Genomic DNA, 20,840 nt, shown 5'->3' with positions numbered 1-20,840 from the left:
TCAGTCAAAAATCACAATATTTTGCTATTTTCAGTGTTTTTTAATGTGGTAACCATGGTTTTCAGAAAATGCTCTATTGTGTATTAGAACTGCATGTGGTGTGTAGTTTATGAAAATATATACTTTTATATGTCTGATTTGCACGGTTAATCTACTGTGTGTAATTATCTGGAATGTGTCCCTTATTTTTCAGAAATTGGCCATTTAACTGTTTACTGCTACCCGAGGTGATGCCAATATGGCAGCTTAACTTTCTTTTCCGCGCGATGCATTGTGGGTGTCATATATCTTTATTTTTTTTCTTTTTCGCAAATTTTCAACCCGTTTAATACTGTTGAAAACTTTTGAAAATACTGAAATATGTAGTTGAAAATAAGAATGAAACTAAAATAAGAATGATTTAGAGTAGCATAAAATTTTTGACGGAAACAGCCGGGGTGCTTTTTGCTGCTGGACCCTGACAGAAGACAGCAGGAGAAAGAAGACGGCGGGTAATTTACGTAGGTAAGTATCAATATTTATAAGCTAAATTTAAAGTCAATACTTATACTGAACTAGCATTTGCATTTTTTGCAACAATTCATTTGAAATAAGCCATCGCATGTATTGAATTTTCAACACAGCCCAAAGACTAAGCTTAGACTCGACGGCGACGCGCAAGCTGACAAGATGGGCACTGCCGCCATGACACTTTTTTTCAAAATATTTTCCCAAGACTTTTCCTATGAAGCAGTATGCATTTTTTAAAATGTTATATAAGCATCTAGCATATTTTTTGCTGCTTCCGTAAAGTATTTCAGTATTTTGAAGTTGATGCAGTCACTTCTGTCAGTGGCCCAACAGATCGGAAATTAAACAGAAAAAAACTTCATGACACTTTTTTTCAAAATATTTTCAAGACTTTTCCTTTGAAGCAGTATGCATTTGAAAAATGTTATGTAAGCATCTATCACATTTTTGTTGCTTCCTTTAAGTATTTCAGTATTTTGAAGTGGATTTATTTTTGAATGATTGTTTCATAATGATCGGAAATTGACCTTTCCCCAATGCTAGCTTAAGCCCCGCCCCATTACGCCCACTTCATCTCCAAGCGTGACAGCCATCGGTCGCCTGTCATACACGCTGTTTGTAAACATGGCGGATGACAGTAGTCTGCGCGCTGTATCACTAAACGATCTACCGTCAGATATCTCAGAAAATTACATCAAAGATGTAGAAATGTCGCTGAAATCTCGACAGCAGGGGTTTAAATACTTCAGTGAAGGCTATTTTCACCAAGTGAAAATGTTTCAGATGAACTCAAATACCGTTCAAATATCGGCAAAATGTCACAGGAGCCAAAGGAAAAATGAGCTCCCTCATCGAATCAACATAGACATATCTCCAAAAGACGGCAAGATAGAGATGACGCACTGTTCGTGTACAGCAGGGTATGTATAATTGTTTCCAATTTGAAAATATAATATACGTAAATACATCTGTAGTTTCATCGTTTGTACATAAAATAGTCATCATCACAGTGAGCTACAAGTTGTACAACAGAATCGGTTCAGCTCATCTTCCATGATATTTAGGGGTTAGTAGGTTGTGTTGCCTTACGGACAAAATGCAGTACATTGCGTCTTTAATCCCCAGGTTACAAAATTAAACCCTCCCATCACTGTACGACTGCATATGGTAACAAACAACTGACACGTGTGTACTGTATACATCGATTCACAGGTGACTGAGGTGTGAAAACCATGTGTCCCTCCCCCTCTCTGAACGCTGGGATGGGTCGGACCGACTTATTGTCTGGCTTCACATATGACACTAGCACACGTGTGTGTGTTCTAATGTAAACAAACTGCCATATTCTCATATATTGAATCAGCGTATTTATTAAAAGAATTATATATTCTTAAAAGTTAAATAGAATGCACTCGATTCTATATGATTGAATATAAAATTTTACACAAATTATTGTGTAGTGCCAGTGGTGTATATTCCCCAATGCTTTTATTATTGGGCATTAATATTTTGTTATTTATGCACCCCAATGTATGTTACACATCGATGACGATAAATGTAAAAAATTGAACAATAATCTATAAATATACAGTGCTGTGAGTGAGGGGTTGCTCAATTTCTAAATTTCTTCCTTTGGCAACATTATTATAAGACTCCTTTATATGCGCCTATGAAAGATAAGGCTATTCTACCTGAGGTGTGACAAAATGCCGCATTTTGTCACTCCCGAGGGTAGAATAGCCCTATCTTTCATAGATGCATATGAAGGAGTATTTTTCTCTCATACGATTAACACAGAAATGTCAAAAACGTAAAACACGTGCATTGATGTCCTCTTTATTCTACCAATTTTTATGTTGATCTTATTGAAAAATTAACCGCAGGAATAGATTCAGCGTACCCACAAATGGCAAACATAGTTTGCGCATGAAATTAAATATTGATGTATTTAATGGAGGATAAAGTTAATTTCATCGAGGTTTTATAGTCTAAGTGTTCCCTTACGCCCTAGGAATGATACAAAAAGTTGACGTCATTGTAGGTAAAGTCAATGGGATTTATGACGTCATAATAGCGCATGGGACTAGTCCATCAAATACATTATTATGACGTCATACTCATGAAAGACAAGAAAATCTTACATGGGTTTACTTCATCGGACAAATCATTATTATATGGCATGATATGAGAGAAAATTCTTTATAACATTTTTGTATATATATTCTTAATATATATGTTCATATTGCTATTCAAAGTAAAATTTTCAAATTTTATTCAAGGTCCAGTGGTTGTTGTTCACATGTGGTTGGGCTGTTGCAATCTCTTCGACAATTGCAGTTAATGGGTTTAACAGATATCCCTAGCGAGTTGACCTGCACAAGTCTTCCACAACAATGGAATGTTCCAAGAGGTGACAAAATTGAACCTGAAGCTGTTCCAAAGTTGAGGGTCATCAAGCCAAAAGAAGTTCGAAAAAGAAAGACTACAGACAACAGTTTGACTGATAACAGGTAGTAATTGAGTTTATTTTAATACATTAATTTATTTCAAAGCAGTTTGAATAAATAATATATATGATATGGTCCTTAGAAATCAATTCTTACAAATGAATATTCCAATCCATAAATTGATGTAATCTATAAATATCCGTTTTTTTTTTTTTTTTTTGACCATTTATTGACACCATATATAAATCTATAATTGAGTGTGATAAAATATCCCTATGTATTGTACAATATTAATTATATACATGTACTTAAATTAAGATGTCCTTCATATATGTACAATACATTTACAACATATCTATATACCAGTATAGTATATTGTACTGTATATACATGTACATATGTATTGGCAGCATTTAAATATCCTTAATTATGTACAAATGTAGGATACATGTACACATATCACATGGACTTCATACATGTTTAATTATTTTGCAACAACAATTGACATACATGTAGCAAATTCAGTATTCCAAAAACATTTCTTTGCAAATTGAATTGGGACAACCTGAAAACCATTTAACATGCATATTGTGCACTAATTAATCTATTATTTTACTTAAATGTACATGTGTATGCATTTTTGTTCTAAATTACAGGAAAATTCATGTAGCAGATTCCGATCTTCAGCACTTGAAGTCCTTGAAAAATCTACCAATCAGCTATTTGATATCAACTCCAAAGAAAACTTCAAATACATATTTTGGTACTACAAAACTTGGCCGTGGATTTTATGTAAGGAAACCCTAAAATTAGTTCAATTACATTTTTATGTACTATGCATTAGACTTTAATTATCACAAAACAATAATGCTGTACAAATAACTAGGTTACCAATTTTTCTTGTATAATGAAATGCCTGGTGCACAAATTACTGAATACATGTATGTAGACCTCACGTTCAATCTTTTGCTGGTTTGTCCTGAATGCATGGAGCGAAAAAGTTGGTAAGCATCGCACATACATATCAAATTTGAGTAGATAGGGGAAACAAAGTTAGTGGTAACCTATTTGCCAAAATTTCGAATTTTTTTATCCTTGCGATTGCTCGTTCAACATGCACTCTATGAGTTGCTATTTCCTCGGTCAGTAATGCATCTGCTTGACTCATTTGAGTACCCTGACGAGCAAATGGAGGAATGTTTAATTTCAAACCACACTCTGCGAGTTCCTTTTCAACATTGAAACCTTTGTCAGCCATAACACTATTTCCATTTTGTAAATACCCTTCATCCACTAGATCTTTCAAAAGGTTTTTACATTTTGACTTGATAAAAATTTCCTTGTCGGATATTCCGCCAGAGAATAGCACAGATGCATAAATTATTGATCCTCTGGGGTCACAGGCAACCAGTCCCTTCAAAGTATTAGTGGATTTGTAATCTGAATAAGTTTGTGATTGAACTTTCAGGGAAGAAGGCTTGTAGATTTTAATCTCTGTGCAGTCAAAAATGGCAAACGTTGAAGGAAACTCTTCGGCAAATTTTGCTGGCATGTTTTCTTTTATCACATCCCTGTGGGGCCAGATAGACAATTCACAAAACCTTAAATACATGTAATTTATCCAGGTGTTGAATATGATCGATGTAGTTTGTTCTCTTATACCATAACGGAAAGCCAAGTCAATATAACCAAAGTCGTGCCTTAATTTCATCACAGTTAAAAAAAGCTGGTTCATCAAATCTAGCTCCATTACGACAGTTTTTCTGTTTGTCAGAATTTCAAATGGTATCTCCTCTTTATCTGGTACCAAGAAAGTGTACACATTCAGGAACTGATTTGGTGTAAAGCCAGTGTAATATAAGAATTGTTTATCATCCTCAATTATGTCATGCACACAAAAGTTACTTTTTGTTTTTTTGGTTTGAACATTTGCATCACAAGTTTGTTTTACTTTTGATTGATATACCTGGTCACAATGTTTAGACAGCACTGATACATGTTCCTTGAGATTGTCTCTTTCTTGCTTCACTTTTGTCAGCTCATTGTGGATTGATCTATTTTCTATCGTTAATTTCATCAAGGCCATTGGATCACACCCTGAAAAATATGAATTGAAAAATTGTTAATGTCTACCATGTCTACATACACAATATTTATTGTTTTTTTTCTCGTAAATTTATACACAGTACATGTATACTATAGTTTTTTCTCTTTACAGGCATCGTTTTATGAACCAGATATAAAGCCTCAAGTTGGATCAGACTGTGGAAATTTGTCATTCCCGAATGAGTCTCAAAGCGCTAAATTAACAGAAAGCTATGTGTACGCTTCGCAAATAACAGGTGACTTGAAAACAACTCTCGAAAAATCTAGAGAAATTGAAGAAAATACCAGAGATCAGAGCAACAGTTTTAGATGGCATGAGGAAAGGAAATATAGGTTAACCGCATGACGTTTTCATGAAGTCTGTAAACGACAAAGTTTCAGTGATAAATATCTAGAGGAACTTATTAATCCTAAACAAATTAATGTAAGTGCCACTTCATATGGACGAAACAGTGAAAAGAAAGCAAGACAGACATACATAAGAGAAAACGGTAATCATGTACATGATTGTGGATTAGTTGTAAATCCTGCCTTTCCTTTCATTGCTGCAACCCCAGATGGCAAAGTATGTGGAAATGGTGAATGTGGGATTTTGGAAATAAAGTGTCCTTTCAGTGCAAGAGACATGCGTATTTCAGAGACATCTAACTTGGAAAACTTCTGTCTAGATGTTACTGAAAATGGACACATGTTAAAAAAACATCAATACTACTTTCAAATTCAAGGGCAATTATTAGTAACAGGTGCCCCTTTTTGTGACTTTGTTGTTTTTACAAAAAAAGATCTACACATAGAAAGGATATATCCAGATAGCGTCTTCATGAAAGAATTGTTAGATAAACTATCTGAAGTGTACTTTGGTAAATTACATCCATACATAAATAGCAATAGAAAACGTACATAAATGTTCTGTCTGAGTGGCAATTGACTTCTTCTCACTGTAAGAAACATGATCAGGTGCATCAGGAGACATTAAATCAGTGTTGCTGTCTAGATCTGTGCAGACATTTTCTTTGTTGACAGAATTTTCTTCATTCACTGTTACAAGTGTTCTGAAAATAAAAAGCAAAGAGATCTAGAGTTAACATGTACATGTATGTAAATACATGTATTTGCTGTCTTAAATTGTTTTTAAATAATGTACATGTATCAAGACTTTTCATGTGCATGCGTGTACGTGTCAATCATACGACATGTGTAACTTGATTTAAATTAACTTTAATTAGTCATGATAATATTTAAGGGCAGCATATGCATACTATATTATACTAGATATAGTCAGAAATTGTTAATTTTCAATTTATTATAGTCCATAGATTTCAACTGAAAACAAATGTTTTATTATAAATGTGTACATGTACTTGTTCAACAAAATTATATTTATCATTGGTGTTTCCATCCTGATAACAAATGAATCATAATTAAATATTGATAATATTACATGTAGAAATAAATTATTATTATACCTTGATGGAGTTGTGAATTCAAGTTTTCTTCTTTTGGGGGGTAGTCTGGTTGGTTTTGGGGTGTCAGTTGGGCCACAAGTATGTGGCACTGGGTCAGGATGAAGAAATGTTGGACCTTTTCCACCAACAAAATGCTGCAACATAAATAGTGGTAATTATCCACTGCTGATCAGAGAGTATATGTAGCACTGCTGATCAGAGAGTATATGTAGCACTGCTGATCAGAGAGTATATGTAGACACAATGACATGCATATTACATGGGTATACAGTGTAAGAAATAAAAATTCCAGGATTGAAATGTTTATTTTCAATTCCATTATTTTTAGTGTAAGCATTAGCAAAGTAATAAGTAAAAACATTGATCTCTGCATTACTTTAGGAGAAAATGCCTCCCGACCAGGCACAGATGGAACGGACTATAAGTAAGAAAATTAAGATGATCCAGTTGTCAATAATAAGTCACAGATCATTATCTGCTACTGCAATACAGTACACTACATACCATGGAAATAATAAATTATGATTTATCGGCGATTATATCCTAGAATCTATACATCTTTAAAATAATACTTAACTATCTAATTATCTTACTTATCTAAGTATGTTTAACAACAATTAAACATTCTTAGCCATATATAGGCCCGTCGGAAGGGGGGGGGGGGGGGGGTGTATTTTCATCCCAGCATACTATTACTACATAGGCCTATGTCAGCCCACCCCCAATATGGATTTGCTTCCGACAGGCTAGTCTCGGTTGAGACACGATGATATGGATGCACCCAGAAGCCGCAAATGTTGGCAAATTTTGTTAAAACAGGTGATATCGATGTACCTTGTGTTCCCACAGGTTTTATGAAGGCCTGAACCGAGACTTGGTGGGGCTATGAAAAGACCGATTATAAAATACCACTAAGTCTCAACCGAGACTACCGACGGGCCTGACATATATTTGTATCTTAAAATTTAGTTTGGAAAACATACCTTTGAACAAACAAATGTGTTTTTATTAATCCAGTCGACATTAAGCTGTGAATGGGGACGGTTGCATAACTTGATCCACCGCATGCATTTCTCCAGGTTCGTTTTCGGCTTCGGAAAAACATGAAAAGAAATGCCTTCTACCCTCTCGCTGTATCTGTCGTGGCTGTTACACACACCGTATGCACACCTTTTTACCATTATGCATTATAGGTTTTGAATTTACAACCAATTATGGCAATATACACGGTCTGCACATATGTCATCGTATGCGTGATTACAATGTCAGAAAACGTGTGACAGGCCCTTGGCAACAAGCCAACATAACAACAACATAGCTGTCCCACACAGTATTGCTTCAATTTTTATCATTCGTCAATTTAATTTGTGGGCGGAGTTTGGGGAAAGGTCAATTAAACAGAAGAAAACTTACCCGTAATATTGTACTGTACTACTTACGCTACTGTGAATAGATCTAGGAATCTGTGTAATATATCGATTTTACTTTAAAATATCGGTCACTGTCTGTGCTATTGTAGATCTAGCTCTTCCAAATTTCTGATCAGAGATAATTTATAAGTACCCCAGGGCCAAAATTTAAATTAGGATCAGTTAGGCAGCTACTGTTTGTAACAGGCATGGTTTCAATTACATGATGTAATTAATTGAATTACAATTACATTATGAAAATGGCATTGCCATGACAGGTATTTTCAAAATAATTAAATTACACATTACTTTTCAAGTCAAAGTGATTTTTGAAATACAAACGTCAAAATAAATTATTATACTGCACAGATTTATCACACAGATTTAACTTTATCAGGGCTCTCGATCTGCCAGATTTGGAGCAGAGATAATTCTATCATATTTCAAATCAATCAGCATGATGCGAAAACTCCAATACTGAGAATAGTAATATCATAAAGACTTTTACTTTTAATTCTCCAGATCTAGATATGTTCATGTCACGATGTACTTAAAATGTAATTGAAGAGTAATTGGCCATTACAGCCATTTTCTTAGACAATTAATTACATTACCATTACATGTTATTGAAGTTGTCTTCAATTACACATTACATTCAATTACCTGATCAATTGTAATGCATTATTTATAAATTTGAACCATGTAAATTATGCTTCTTTTTAAGTTTATCAATTATATAACTGAAACAGGATCCAAGTGCAAAACCCTCCTCACTGGACTCAAAACTGGGTAATTCAGAACGCAAAGCAAAGCCCCTCAATTCATATTCAATGCCAGGTACATTTCCTTTGTATGCTTCATATACCGGGTAATATAATTAAGGAATTCACAGTCTTGTTATCATTTTACGGACGATTGAGTTGGGAAAGTTGCTCAATACATGACTGTTAAATTAATAATGACAATGACACATTATACTTTGTACCGGTAACTTATTTTATATTTGTCATGATGATTTTCAAAAAGCTCAACTTGTGTTTTACCATAATTAAGTGACATTTTCTAACCTGCGATCACTTGTAAATTTGAATATTTAGTGTCTCATTATAAGAACTACAAGGGTTAAAATACTTGGGATAATGTATCAAGGATGTATGCATACTAAGAGAAAGTTTATGATGCAATAACAGCGATATGAAGGAAATGTCTGGTATGGTGGTGAGCTAAAAATCTGGGAAAGCACAGCTTGCCAAAAATTTGCAGTTATTGACTTTGTTTCAGTATACATTTTAAGATATCATTTTCATTTCAATCTTCTTTACACATTTATGAGGAAAAAAACTTTATATCATATCCAAAGTCCATTATATTATTTTGGAAATCAAACCGGTCTGCATTCATAGGTTGAAGGGAAATGTTCCATAAAGTGCATTATACACTTGGAAATTTCTTTGTTTAAGATTCAAATATGCATGGAAACTACAAATTGGTATCAATAAGCAGATATGATTTGTTCATATGCGGTTTAGAAATACATCTTGATGAAAATATTTGCTATTTTATGAAAATGTACAACTTTCAATATAATTATACTCATTTAATTGCTTATCTATTTCATTGATTTTCTTATCAATTTATTGATATATTTGCTAATTATCTTGTTCAGGCCTAAAACATTTGTTTCTTTACATCAATATCTATGTGACGGAACAATAAAATATACAAGACCTGAAAAAGTCATGTATAAGAAACCAATGTTGATCTGAAGTAATTGGTTAAAGGGGGGTAACTCATGAAAAGCCGATAAAGTGGTTTTTGTCTACAAACAATGTTCCTGTGTGCTGATAAAGGTCTACACATCCTTGACATTCACGTACGAAACACAAACAACTTACAACATCGTCGGTCAGCTAAACAGATAACGTTATTGGTTTCAAATGGAGAAATATTGCACAATTCAATTGTAAGCTTAGCCTAATTTAACCTCGTACACCATTTGAAATCTGTTGACAAATAGTGGATTACTTTGCTGAACACCATTTGATGTGCTGAAAGTGAACATTTTCATTCATCCAATGCCATTCTTTTTAAATATGGATGTAATAGTCTATCTTATCCTGGAGTGGTAATTGCTCTTTAATGGGAATAACTGTAAAGTTCATTTACAATTTTTTTATACACAGTACAAATATCAAATCCAAATCTATAAATTTAAAATGTAAAGTTCTGACCAAGACATATTAAACATAATTAATGTAGACCTCTTTTTGTAAGAGGATATAAAAACAAAAACCATTCTATAATTCTCCTTTCTGTTTATTCCAGGATAATCTTAACTAAAACCATCTTTGAAGTTGTGCCAGCAGTATTGCTACTTTAAGTTGACTGCAGAACAGTGCTGTAAGTATCTCTAGTTATTATCTATGTTATTATATACAGTTTAGCTGTTACTTTTTAAACATAGGAAAATTGACGACCTCTTTTTGTAAGATTTGATTTTTATAAAGTTCAAACATTATTTAATTCAGTAATTAAATCATAAAATATAACCATGAATTGGTAATTGACATAAAGCTTAGAGCTTTTATTAATCTATTCATTTGTTGTAAAATGTATGGTTGAATAGTACAATTAAAAAGAAATGTTTTATTTTGCAGATCCAGACCTGATTCAGTGAAAGTAAGTACTAAACAGAGTAAAATTTGACTTTTGTGAAACACTTCATACATAGGTGTTTAATATCATTTCCTATACAGATAATTCTTAACACTTGTACTAGTGCAACAAGCACTGAAAAATGAGTAGTGTGAGAAAGCATTGAGAATGTTATAATGAACACTTGAATTTTCTTGGCCCAGTCATTGAATGTGAAAGTTTGTGATATTCTTGAAAGCCTGTGATATCTATGAAAACATACTGAACTTGTGAACATTATGAAAATTTGAACTTTAGAACACATAACCCAAAGGGTTTTTTTACTGATGATATGAGAATTCTTAAAGAACTTGAGAACTTGCAATGCACATGAGAAATTTATGAGAACCTGTTATGAACATGAGAACTTTGAACATAACTGAGAACTTGACAATGCACAATGAGGAAAAGTTGTGAAAACACAAGAACTTGCTGCAATGCACATGGGTAATGAATGCGATGAACATGAGAACTTTCAATGGAAATTTGTTGTTGAACATAATCCAACGTACATGAAGTTTTTTAAAGCCTTTATTGACATGAAAACCTGTGATTAACATGAACATGAGAAAATGCACAAACAAGAATGAGGATGATAATTTGTGATGAAACTGAAACCTTAATGTATAAATATCAGGAATTCGTAAACCATATTTAGAACTCTTGTTAACTTAAGCACAAGGATTTAGAACCTTGAGACTGACTTTAACACAATGTAAAAATGACAATGGGGTAAAAATTGGACATCTGTTAAGAAAGAAATTATGAACAGGAGAATGGGTGTAAAATTACCTGTAGGATGGTGAAATCCAAAGCAACTGAGCATACAGATAGATGAAAATTGGGTATAATGGATTGAAATTTGAAATTTTGAAGACAATATACATGCAAAATCACAAATAGAACATAAGCTTATGGAAGTCAGCTGCTTATGACTTGCTATATCCTAAACTTCTGATACGAGATATGTTTACACATGTTTTGTGTAATAAGTCAGAACTACTCTGTAATTTGGGACTAAAATAAGAAGAATTTGTGTTCTAATTGATTTAGCTTGAAGCAACTTAATTAAGTACTTGTAAGTTGAGTTATAATGGGAAAGTACTGGAAATATTCATATCTGTAACAGTGGTCAGGGATTTTTGGTTGAATAGAGGTGAATGATTATGCTGGAGAAATATGGCATCACATCAGTTAACATATAGTAGTAGGCCAAGTTCTGTAACTAGGGCTGATTATTGTCAAGGTGCAGATAAATTTGATGCTTCTTCACGTGGGAAACAGTGTATGACAAATTGTTTAATGTTCATACTATATACACAAAAAAAACAGGTACAACATTTTAGTCGAATTGATCTGAATGTTATTCTGGATTCAGGAGATGTCCTATACAAAAGCCTTGGTACAAAGCAATTGCTTCTTGTCGGTGAATTGCCGAAATGTGTGAATCTTGATGGCAAGTTTTTCACTGCAACCCCCAAAAAGACCTATGTCGGTAGTATGCAGCTTGGGTTCAAGTCACCTGTAGGATTGTCACTTGAAAATGCATTGAATGCTGTATTTACTTCATATCTTGCAACTAAACATGCTCTTGTGGTCTTTCATGCATCTGCTATTGTTGTTTTGCCACAGAATGGAGTATACTATGTATTTGATTCTCATAGTAGATGTACTGATGCTTTGTGTAACCCATAAGGATGTTGTGTTCTGTCTGTTCTGCCAACCTTTTCAACCCTGTGTGGATTTATGAGGGCACTCTGTTGTTCCTTGTCAAGTATTCCATTGGAGCAAGTACAGTTTGAGATTCATTCTTTGAAAGTCTCTTGTTCAAACACAAGCCTAAAAAACAAAACATGTATCACTACTGTTAAAAATTACTCTGAAATTATTAATAAGGATAATAAAAAATGTGTGGCACCTGTTTTGAAATGTTCACAAATTAAGCTGGACCCCCATTTCCTCGCAGAGACAGCCCCTGTGTTTGTAGGACAGGTTATGAAAACTAGAAATACATATCTATTTCCTGAAAGCAGAAAGATTTCCACATCAAGTGAAGTTGTCAAACCAAAAAAAAGTGAATTTCAGGAGACTCGAAAGACTGTAATGAAACACACAGCCGAGCATAGAGGTAATGTAACAGAAAACACATTGCAAAATATTTCTAACATGCATCCAGGCAATTCATATGGGTCAGTTCAATCCAACATGTTCAAAAGACAATCAAATGTACTGATTGCAGAGCTTGCAATGACAGTAACTGTTGATTCCCAGCTCAAAAATCGTAAAATTATTTTTGAGAAGATTCCAGTTTCCAGTGAGAGTTCCAACAAAGGCATAACAGGAACAATAAACGCACAACATCAAACAGAACAAAAAACTGCATTTGTCAAAGGAGCAAGAAAAGTCGAGTTGGTTCATGTTGAAAAGTTTCGGTGTGCTGTTTCAGAAGGACCTGTTTACGTATGCTCTTCTTGTACACAAACATGCTTTAAAAACAGCGTTGTCAATGTTTCACAACTCAAATGTGCTCAATCCCAATTTACTGAGTGGTGTCTTCAAGGTATTAAAAGTAAAAACAATTCAGAATGGGTATGTGAAACATGTCTAGGTTATATAAAGCAGGCAAAGGTGCCGCCTTGTGCTGTTTTGAATGGCATGGGTTTCCCAGATAAGCCTCCCGAGTTGGACATAACAGAGATGGAAGAACGACTTATCAGTCCTCGAATTCCTTTCATGCAAATATGTGAAAAACCACGTGGTGGTCAAAGAAGTTTAAGGGGCAATGTTGTAAATGTACCAACAGATGTTCTTAACACTGTCAAAAGTTTGCCTAGAACATTAGCCGATTCAGAAACAATTCAAGTTAAACTTAAGAGACGGATTAGCAATAAGCATTCTGTAATGTATGAAAACATCAGACCTAACAAATGCATTTCTGCTCTGAGATGGTTAATTGCTAATAGCAAAATATTCCAATCCGAGGGCATTCATATCAATGATAATTGGAGTCTTGGTAATGAAAGAGACTGGTATGGACATCAAGAAGACAATGTTATTGTTGAGAGCCAAGAGCAAATTCATGTGGACAATACTAATGATGAAACTAGTGATCAACATGCCTCTGAACAATTACTTGTTGATGGGATACAAATGGAAGGAAAAGTTGATGTATCGACAAGTAACCATAAAAGCAAAGATGATTTCGATGAAAGTGATGATTCTGATGGTTGGACAGAAGCAAGAAATTTTGATGACCGTTTAACTGGCAACACAGATACATTGTTACATCCAGTTGACCTAGAGGCACTTAACAATAGCAATAGATCTTTGTCATTTGCACCAGGTGAGGGCCAGACACCTCTGGGTTTATATCAAGACAAAGATGCTGAATACCTGTCCTTTCCTTCAATATACTGTGGACAGAGATGTCCAGAAAACCGAGACCGCAAGACACCAGTTCATTATAGCACAATATGTAAATGGGAACTCAGATGCCTAGATAGGAGAGCTGCATGTTCTATCCCAAACCTGTTTTACAAAATGAAAAAATTGCAAATAAAACAGATTCAGGACAAAGTTAGCTTGGCAATGAGAAAGTGCAAAACAAAGAAGAAAGTGACTGTCGGGGAAGTTTTAAACCCTGTCTCTTTTAACAATGTTGTGAGACAAAATGAAGGATTTAGAGTGTTGCGCACCCTTAGAGGCTCGCCTGCTTACTGGGGACATGCCAAAAAAGAAATTTTTGCTATGATTAGGCAGTTAGGTATCCCAACTTGGTTCTGTTCTTTTTCTGCTGCTGAAACTAAGTGGTTGGACCTATTGTGAATCCTTGGGATATTGATTAAACAAAAATCTTATGTTGATGATGAATTGAAGTCTATGTCTTGGGTTGAGAAATTTGAATTGATTAAATCCGACCCAGTCACCTGTGCCAGGTATTTTAACCATAGAGTGCAAGTGTTTATTGCAACACTGCTGAAAGGGGAGTTGGCTCCGTTAGGTGTAATAAAAGACTACTTCTACAGAGTGGAGTTCTTGCAACGAGGTTCACCACATATTCACATGCTGGCCTGGATTGAAAAGGCACCAATATATGGAGTTGCTACAAAGGAAACTATTACAAATTTCATTGATAAGCACTGCACCTGCTCAAAAGAAAATGAGCGTTCTGATTTGATCAATATTCAGACTCACCGACATGCACGCACATGTAGGAAGAAAGGAAAAGCCATTTGTCGCTTTGGTTATCCAATACCACCAATGCAAAACACAACAATACTGGAACCTTTTAGCGATGGAGACAATGAAAAGTATCCTACAGCTGCAGCAGACTACATAAGAGTGTGCCAAATGCTTGATACAATGACTATGGGTGAAGATATTTCTTTTCCAAAGTTTTTGGAAAAACTTGAAATGAACAATGAAACCTATATCAATGCAGTTCGTTCTTCCTTGACTTCAGCAAAGGTCTTCTTGAAGCGGAACCCCTCTCAAGTAAGAATTAACTCCTACAATAGGTTGTTGTTAGAAGCATGGGAAGCTAACATGGATGTACAATTCATACTTGGTGCCTATTCATGTGCTTCTTACATTGTGTCTTACATATCAAAGGATCAAAAGGGTATGTCCAACCTTTTGCATCAAGCGTGCAAAGATGTCCGATCAGGAAACCTTGACCTTAAACAACAAGTTCGCCACATTGGAAACAAGTTTCTGACACATGTTGAAATATGTGCACAAGAAGCAGTCTATTTGGTGTTGCAGATGCCTCTGCGTTGCAGTAGTAGATGTACAGTCTTTGTTAACACTAGTGAAGAATCTGAAAGGACCTTCTTGCTCAAACCTCTGAAAGAACTTGAAAATTTGCCTGAAAACTCCACAGACATCGAGTCGGACAACATAAAACGGTACCAGAGAAGACCTAATGCACTAACAAATTGCTGTCTAGCAGACATTACTGCAAATTTTAATGCAATATTTCCAACAAAGTCTTCCAAGGCACCTTTGAAACAGATTACGGGGGAATTGCCAGAAGACTTCAAAGAACAAGATGAACAAGATTTTCTTGACAGAGGTACTGAACATTCAAGTAGAATGAATGAGGATCCTGGAACCAATGAGTACCATACGAAAAATGGTACAATTTTAAAAAGGAGAAAAACTTCCAAGGTCCTAAGATATGTTCGTTTCAACAAAGCACTTGACCCAGAAAACTATTGTAGAGAACAACTCATGCTATTCCTTCCTTGGCGACAAGAAACAACAGATTTGCTTGGTCAATTTCAAAGCTACCTGGAAAGTTATCAGCACAATCTTGCAGTAGTTAGTTCAAACAAAAGCCAGATTGAGTGTCCATATGCTGACATTGTAGAGGCAGTGGAAGATAATTTAGAATACCTCACAAATGCTGATTCGGTTGTGTCTGAAATACAGCATACTTAAGAAATTGATGAACAGGAATTTAGTGTCCCAAGTGCTCTTCATGGATGCTTCAATCCTTCTGAATACCAGCAGACATATGATTTAGCTACAGACTTGGGAATAACCAGAAAGCAAATCAACATCGAGGAACATTTGGTTAATGATATGTCAAATGAAGACTTCTTAGAGATGGCAAGGTCATTAAACAGAAAGCAAAAAGTTTTCTTCAACCATGTACTTCATTGGTTCAAAACTGAGGAAACACCAATTTACTGTTTTCTAACGGGAGGAGCTGGTGTAGGAAAAAGCGTTGTTACAACTGCTCTTCACCAGGCTGTGACCCATTTCTTTGCAAAGCGTCTTGTTGATTGTCCAGATGAGATAAAAGCTGTCCTTTGTGCTCCAACAGGCAAAGCAGCACATAATATTGGGGGTAGTACCATACATTCACTCTTTTGCATTTCTGCGAATCAGGCTTTCAAGTACAAACCTTTGGATTCACAACAACTAGATACCATAAGAGTGAAGTTGCACAGTTTGAAGGTCATTTTCATAGATGAAATATCTATGGTAGGCAATAAAATGTTCAACTACATAAATATGCGTCTGCAGCAAATTTTTGCTACTACAATTCCATTTGGAGGCATCAGCATTATTGCAATTGGTGACTTGTATCAACTGAAGCCAGTGATGGACAATTGGATATTTGAGGACATGAAAATTGACTATGGTCCAATTGCGTCTAACTTATGGAAAGACTATTTTCAGATCTTCGAGCTGACTCAGATTATGAGACAAAAAGATGATGGTGATTTTGCTGCTTTGTTGAATAGGCTACGTGAAGGCCTTCACACATCAGAGGATGTTGCTACACTCTCTGTAAGAGTTGTTACGGACCCTGCAAGAGTGGAATGCAAACCACACCTATTCACAGCAAATGCACTTGTGGATAATCACAACATGAAAGCCTATGAAAATGCTAGTGCTGAAAAGAAATGCTTGATTGAAGCAATAGACACTGTTGGTGGAGATGTTAATGAAAGTCTGCAAAAAAGAATATTATCACAAATACCAGCCAGTCCAACAAAGACAATGGGTCTTTTTCAAACACTGTTTATAGCTCAAAATTTGCCAGCAGAAATTTGTGTGAATGTGGATGTGGAAGACGGTCTAACAAATGGAGCCCTAGTTGAAGTTAAGAAACTTGACTTTCGAGTTCCACATTCAGCTAGATGCAGTGTTGTATGGGTGCTTTTTTCAGAACCTAAAACGGGATCAAAGACACGAATGAAATATGCCCATTTGTATACACAAGGGATCTGCAAAACTTGGACACCAATTTTGGAAATAACCAGGAAATTTTCTGTTGGTAGAAACCAGGGATTCTATGTAGCAAGGAGACAATTTCCATTGAGATTGGCTGCAGCAAAGACTATACACAAGTCTCAGGGTTCAACACTAGACACAGCTGTTATTCATTTTGGAACTAGACAGTTACAACATATGCACTATGTAGGTCTGAGTCGTGTCAAAAAATTGCAAGATGTGCACCTGAACGAGAACAAAATAGCAGTTTCACAAGATATTATGCTGGAGATGAATAGGTTTCGTCTCAGTGCACCTTTGTTGTCATGCGTACCAATTTTGAATAACATTGACACCGATTTAAAAATTGTGTATCACAACACCAGATCACTCCATAAGCACATAAGTGATTTGAGGACAGATTACAATATGCTGTGTGCTGATATCATAGCCATTGCCGAGTCTAGGCTAATGAGCACAGATGAAGATGCCACCTATGAAATACCTGGTTTTACCTTGTACAGAGCCGATGATACAACATGTAAGGACAGGCCCTTCAAAGGCATCGCGCTTTACTCCAAGGTAACATTGAACGACTCTAAAGCATTCACATTGATAGGTGTAGAGATGATTTCTACAGTTTTCTACCATCATGATACTGCTGTCCAGCTTGTTTTCATTTACAATTCACCAAGAAATCCTTCTCAAGATTTCATAACCTTCTTGAAGCAAATATTGCAAGCCATGGATTGCAAAATTCCACTCGTCATAATGGGAGACACAAACATTGACACAGCTAAGATGTCGGAAAGTTTACAAGGATTCCTACAGATGAACAAAATATCTCAGATAATGCACAGACTACCACAGTTGTTTAGACCATATTTACACAAGGTGTTTGTCAAGTGAACAAATATCATGTGCAACATTAGAATCATACTATTCTGATTACAAACCTATTGTTGTTTATTTACCGTACTAGATACCACATTGTGACAGACGACATTTAGTTACCTTCCTGATGAAAATGATCTATCATTTTTGAACAGTATCTGAATACAGATATCTTGATTGTAGATATGGAGATGTTTTATTAATGAGCAGTTGTTAGCAGGGGTATTTTGCAGTCAAATGATTAGTCCTCTTACAGTTATTAGCATTCTACATCAATTTTAAAGACACATTACTGGTGCACAGATTCAGTTAATCGTTTCATCACATTGAACAGACTTTTGCACATGGACTATTTTATTGTCAGATTTGAAGTAGATGCCAAGCACTTGTATCTGACTGAACTATAAAAGAAAGCTTAACAGATTTCATCAAGTAATTGTGACTGAGGTTAAACCTTTGAAACTTCTGTATTACAGGAAAAGAAAAATCTAGATTATCGTTAATTTTTTGACGGAAAGAACCGAGAAGTTTTCTGCTTCTAGACCCTCAAATGCTACAGCTATATATCTGTTTACTTTATAATGTGTCTGTTAGAAGTTTAACGATTCACCAATGAATAATATCGTGAGGTGGTGTATCAATGCATCATTTGGTAACTCTGTCGCGATACCTATACTGCTACTTGGCTAGCACAGGGTCTAGATACAAGATCCAGGGTCACAAAGAGACTGAGTATAATACAATGTACCAACTTGATTGGTTGGTGTATATTGTGATACGTATTGTATCCTCACCCTTCATTGAGAACATGGAACTTTTTTCTCATGAACATCGTTATTGATTGTGATTTTATTGGAATTCTGATGATTGAATTCATAGGACAGTTTACATGTTGAAAGTTTGGGGTACGATCATGTAGGTGAAGAAACATTATGTTGTATTTTACAAGAGTTTTGATATATGTTTTTGTTATCTCGCTTTTATCAAAGGCTTACCATCTGAAATGATATCTTTATTCTTCTTGCATACTTGGTATATTTCTTCATTGCTTTTTCTCTGTCAATGACCACTTCATGTCTATATTTTAGAATAGCACAAAAAACACTGAAGGAGCTGAAACAGTTGGATGGAAGACATGCCCCTTACCCTGACTGTTCAGGGTTAAGGTAATAAAAGTTGGCCATTCAGCCAATTTCTCAACATCTACTGGAGAATAGATGACAATACTGAATTTTTCAGTGTGGCTGATTCTTCAGATTGTAGCATCGCTACATTGAATGACATTAACAGACATCGCCTGATCAGTGAAGGCAAGTGCCTTTACATCAGAAACTTTGTTCTACGAAGCAACAAGATTGTTCTGACGAAAAACTCTAAAATAATGACCTGCAGTGAAGTTACTGTACCCTTCTGAGGAACAGGCAGTTCACCTCATTTGCCCACCTTCGCCAATGAAAAAAGTTTGCCAAATAAAGACCATGCCTTTGAAATCAGTTGTGACTGTGACTGCGAAAATTGTCAAGGTACAGTAATTTTATGGGTTTTTGCTTATAATTGTTATTTTTTGTAAAATTATATATAGTTCTAAACCATTGTGTCACCTTAGGCAATATGTATGATTTTTTCTTATCAAAGTCTTATGAAAAGATTTTCCTTCATTGATTTTAACTCTTGAGTCTATAATGTCCAGTCAACTCTAAAGTCTATTATGTCCGGTCAACTCTAAAGTCTATTATGTCCGGTCAACTCTAAAGTCTATTATGTCCGGTCAACTCTAAAGTCTATTATGTCCGGTCAACTCTAAAGTCTATTATGTCCGGTCAACTCTAAAGTCTATCATGTCCGGTCAACTCTAAAGTCTATTATGTCCGGTCAACTCTAAAGTCTATTATGTCCGGTCAGCTCTAAAGTCTATTATGTCCGGTCAGCTCTAAAGTCTATCATGTCCGGTCAACTCTAAAGTCTATCATGTCCGGTCAACTCTAAAGTCTATTATGTCCGGTCAACTCTAAAGTCTATTATGTCCGGTCAACTCTAAAGTCTATCATGTCCGGTCAACTCTAAAGTCTATCATGTCCGGTCAACTCTAAAGTCTATTATGTCCGGTCAACTCTAAAGTCTATTATGTCCGGTCAACTCTAAAGTCTATTATGTCCGGTCAACTCTAAAGTCTATTATGTCCAGTCAACTCTAAAGTCTATCATGTCCAGTCAACTCTAAAGTCTATTATGTCTGGTCAACTCTAAACTTCATACAGGCTACTTTGGTGAAAGGGCTTTTCAGGATTGCTCTACAGGTTTACAGGTCAACAGTCATATATGTAGATGTCTTTATATACCAATGCCTTTTGAGGGAAAGCAGTCATCCTTGCTAACCCTTGCTGTTGATAGTAAGTCTATCATGTCCGGTCAACTCTAAAGTCTATTATGCTAACTTTATAAGTTCTATTGTTGGGCTAGTTGCTAGCTAGTTACTGAAAGATTGGCTTTACACTTTGATCTGTGTACAGGTGTATAGTTTCGCTGTGCAGTAGGCTCTATCGGTTGGAGATATGAGTCAGCGGTAAGGCGACAGGATATTGTCAAAAG

At 35.3% G+C, this 20,840-nt stretch overlaps 1 protein-coding gene across 1 annotated transcript; it reads right to left on the bottom strand.

Moving 5' to 3' along the window:
* Positions 1-3,981: 3,981 nt before the first annotated feature.
* LOC132561625 (uncharacterized) lies at positions 3,982-7,710 on the bottom strand. The gene is made up of 5 exons (XM_060226325.1): positions 7,513-7,710; positions 6,530-6,663; positions 5,964-6,115; positions 5,567-5,737; positions 3,982-5,054 (listed from the first exon to the last, which is right to left on the bottom strand). The coding sequence occupies exons 1-5, from the start codon at positions 7,708-7,710 to the stop codon at positions 3,982-3,984; spliced, it is 1,728 nt and encodes a 575-aa protein (XP_060082308.1).
* Positions 7,711-20,840: the final 13,130 nt, after the last annotated feature.

The sequence above is a fragment of the Ylistrum balloti genome, unplaced genomic scaffold, assembly GCF_031769215.1.
Source record: "Ylistrum balloti isolate Yb309-2 unplaced genomic scaffold, AGI_CSIRO_Ybal_v1 Utg371244, whole genome shotgun sequence".
NCBI lineage: Eukaryota > Metazoa > Mollusca > Bivalvia > Pectinida > Pectinidae > Ylistrum > Ylistrum balloti.
The sequence above is the reverse complement of the archived record's forward strand: the minus strand, read 5'-3'. Positions and strand labels throughout refer to the sequence as shown.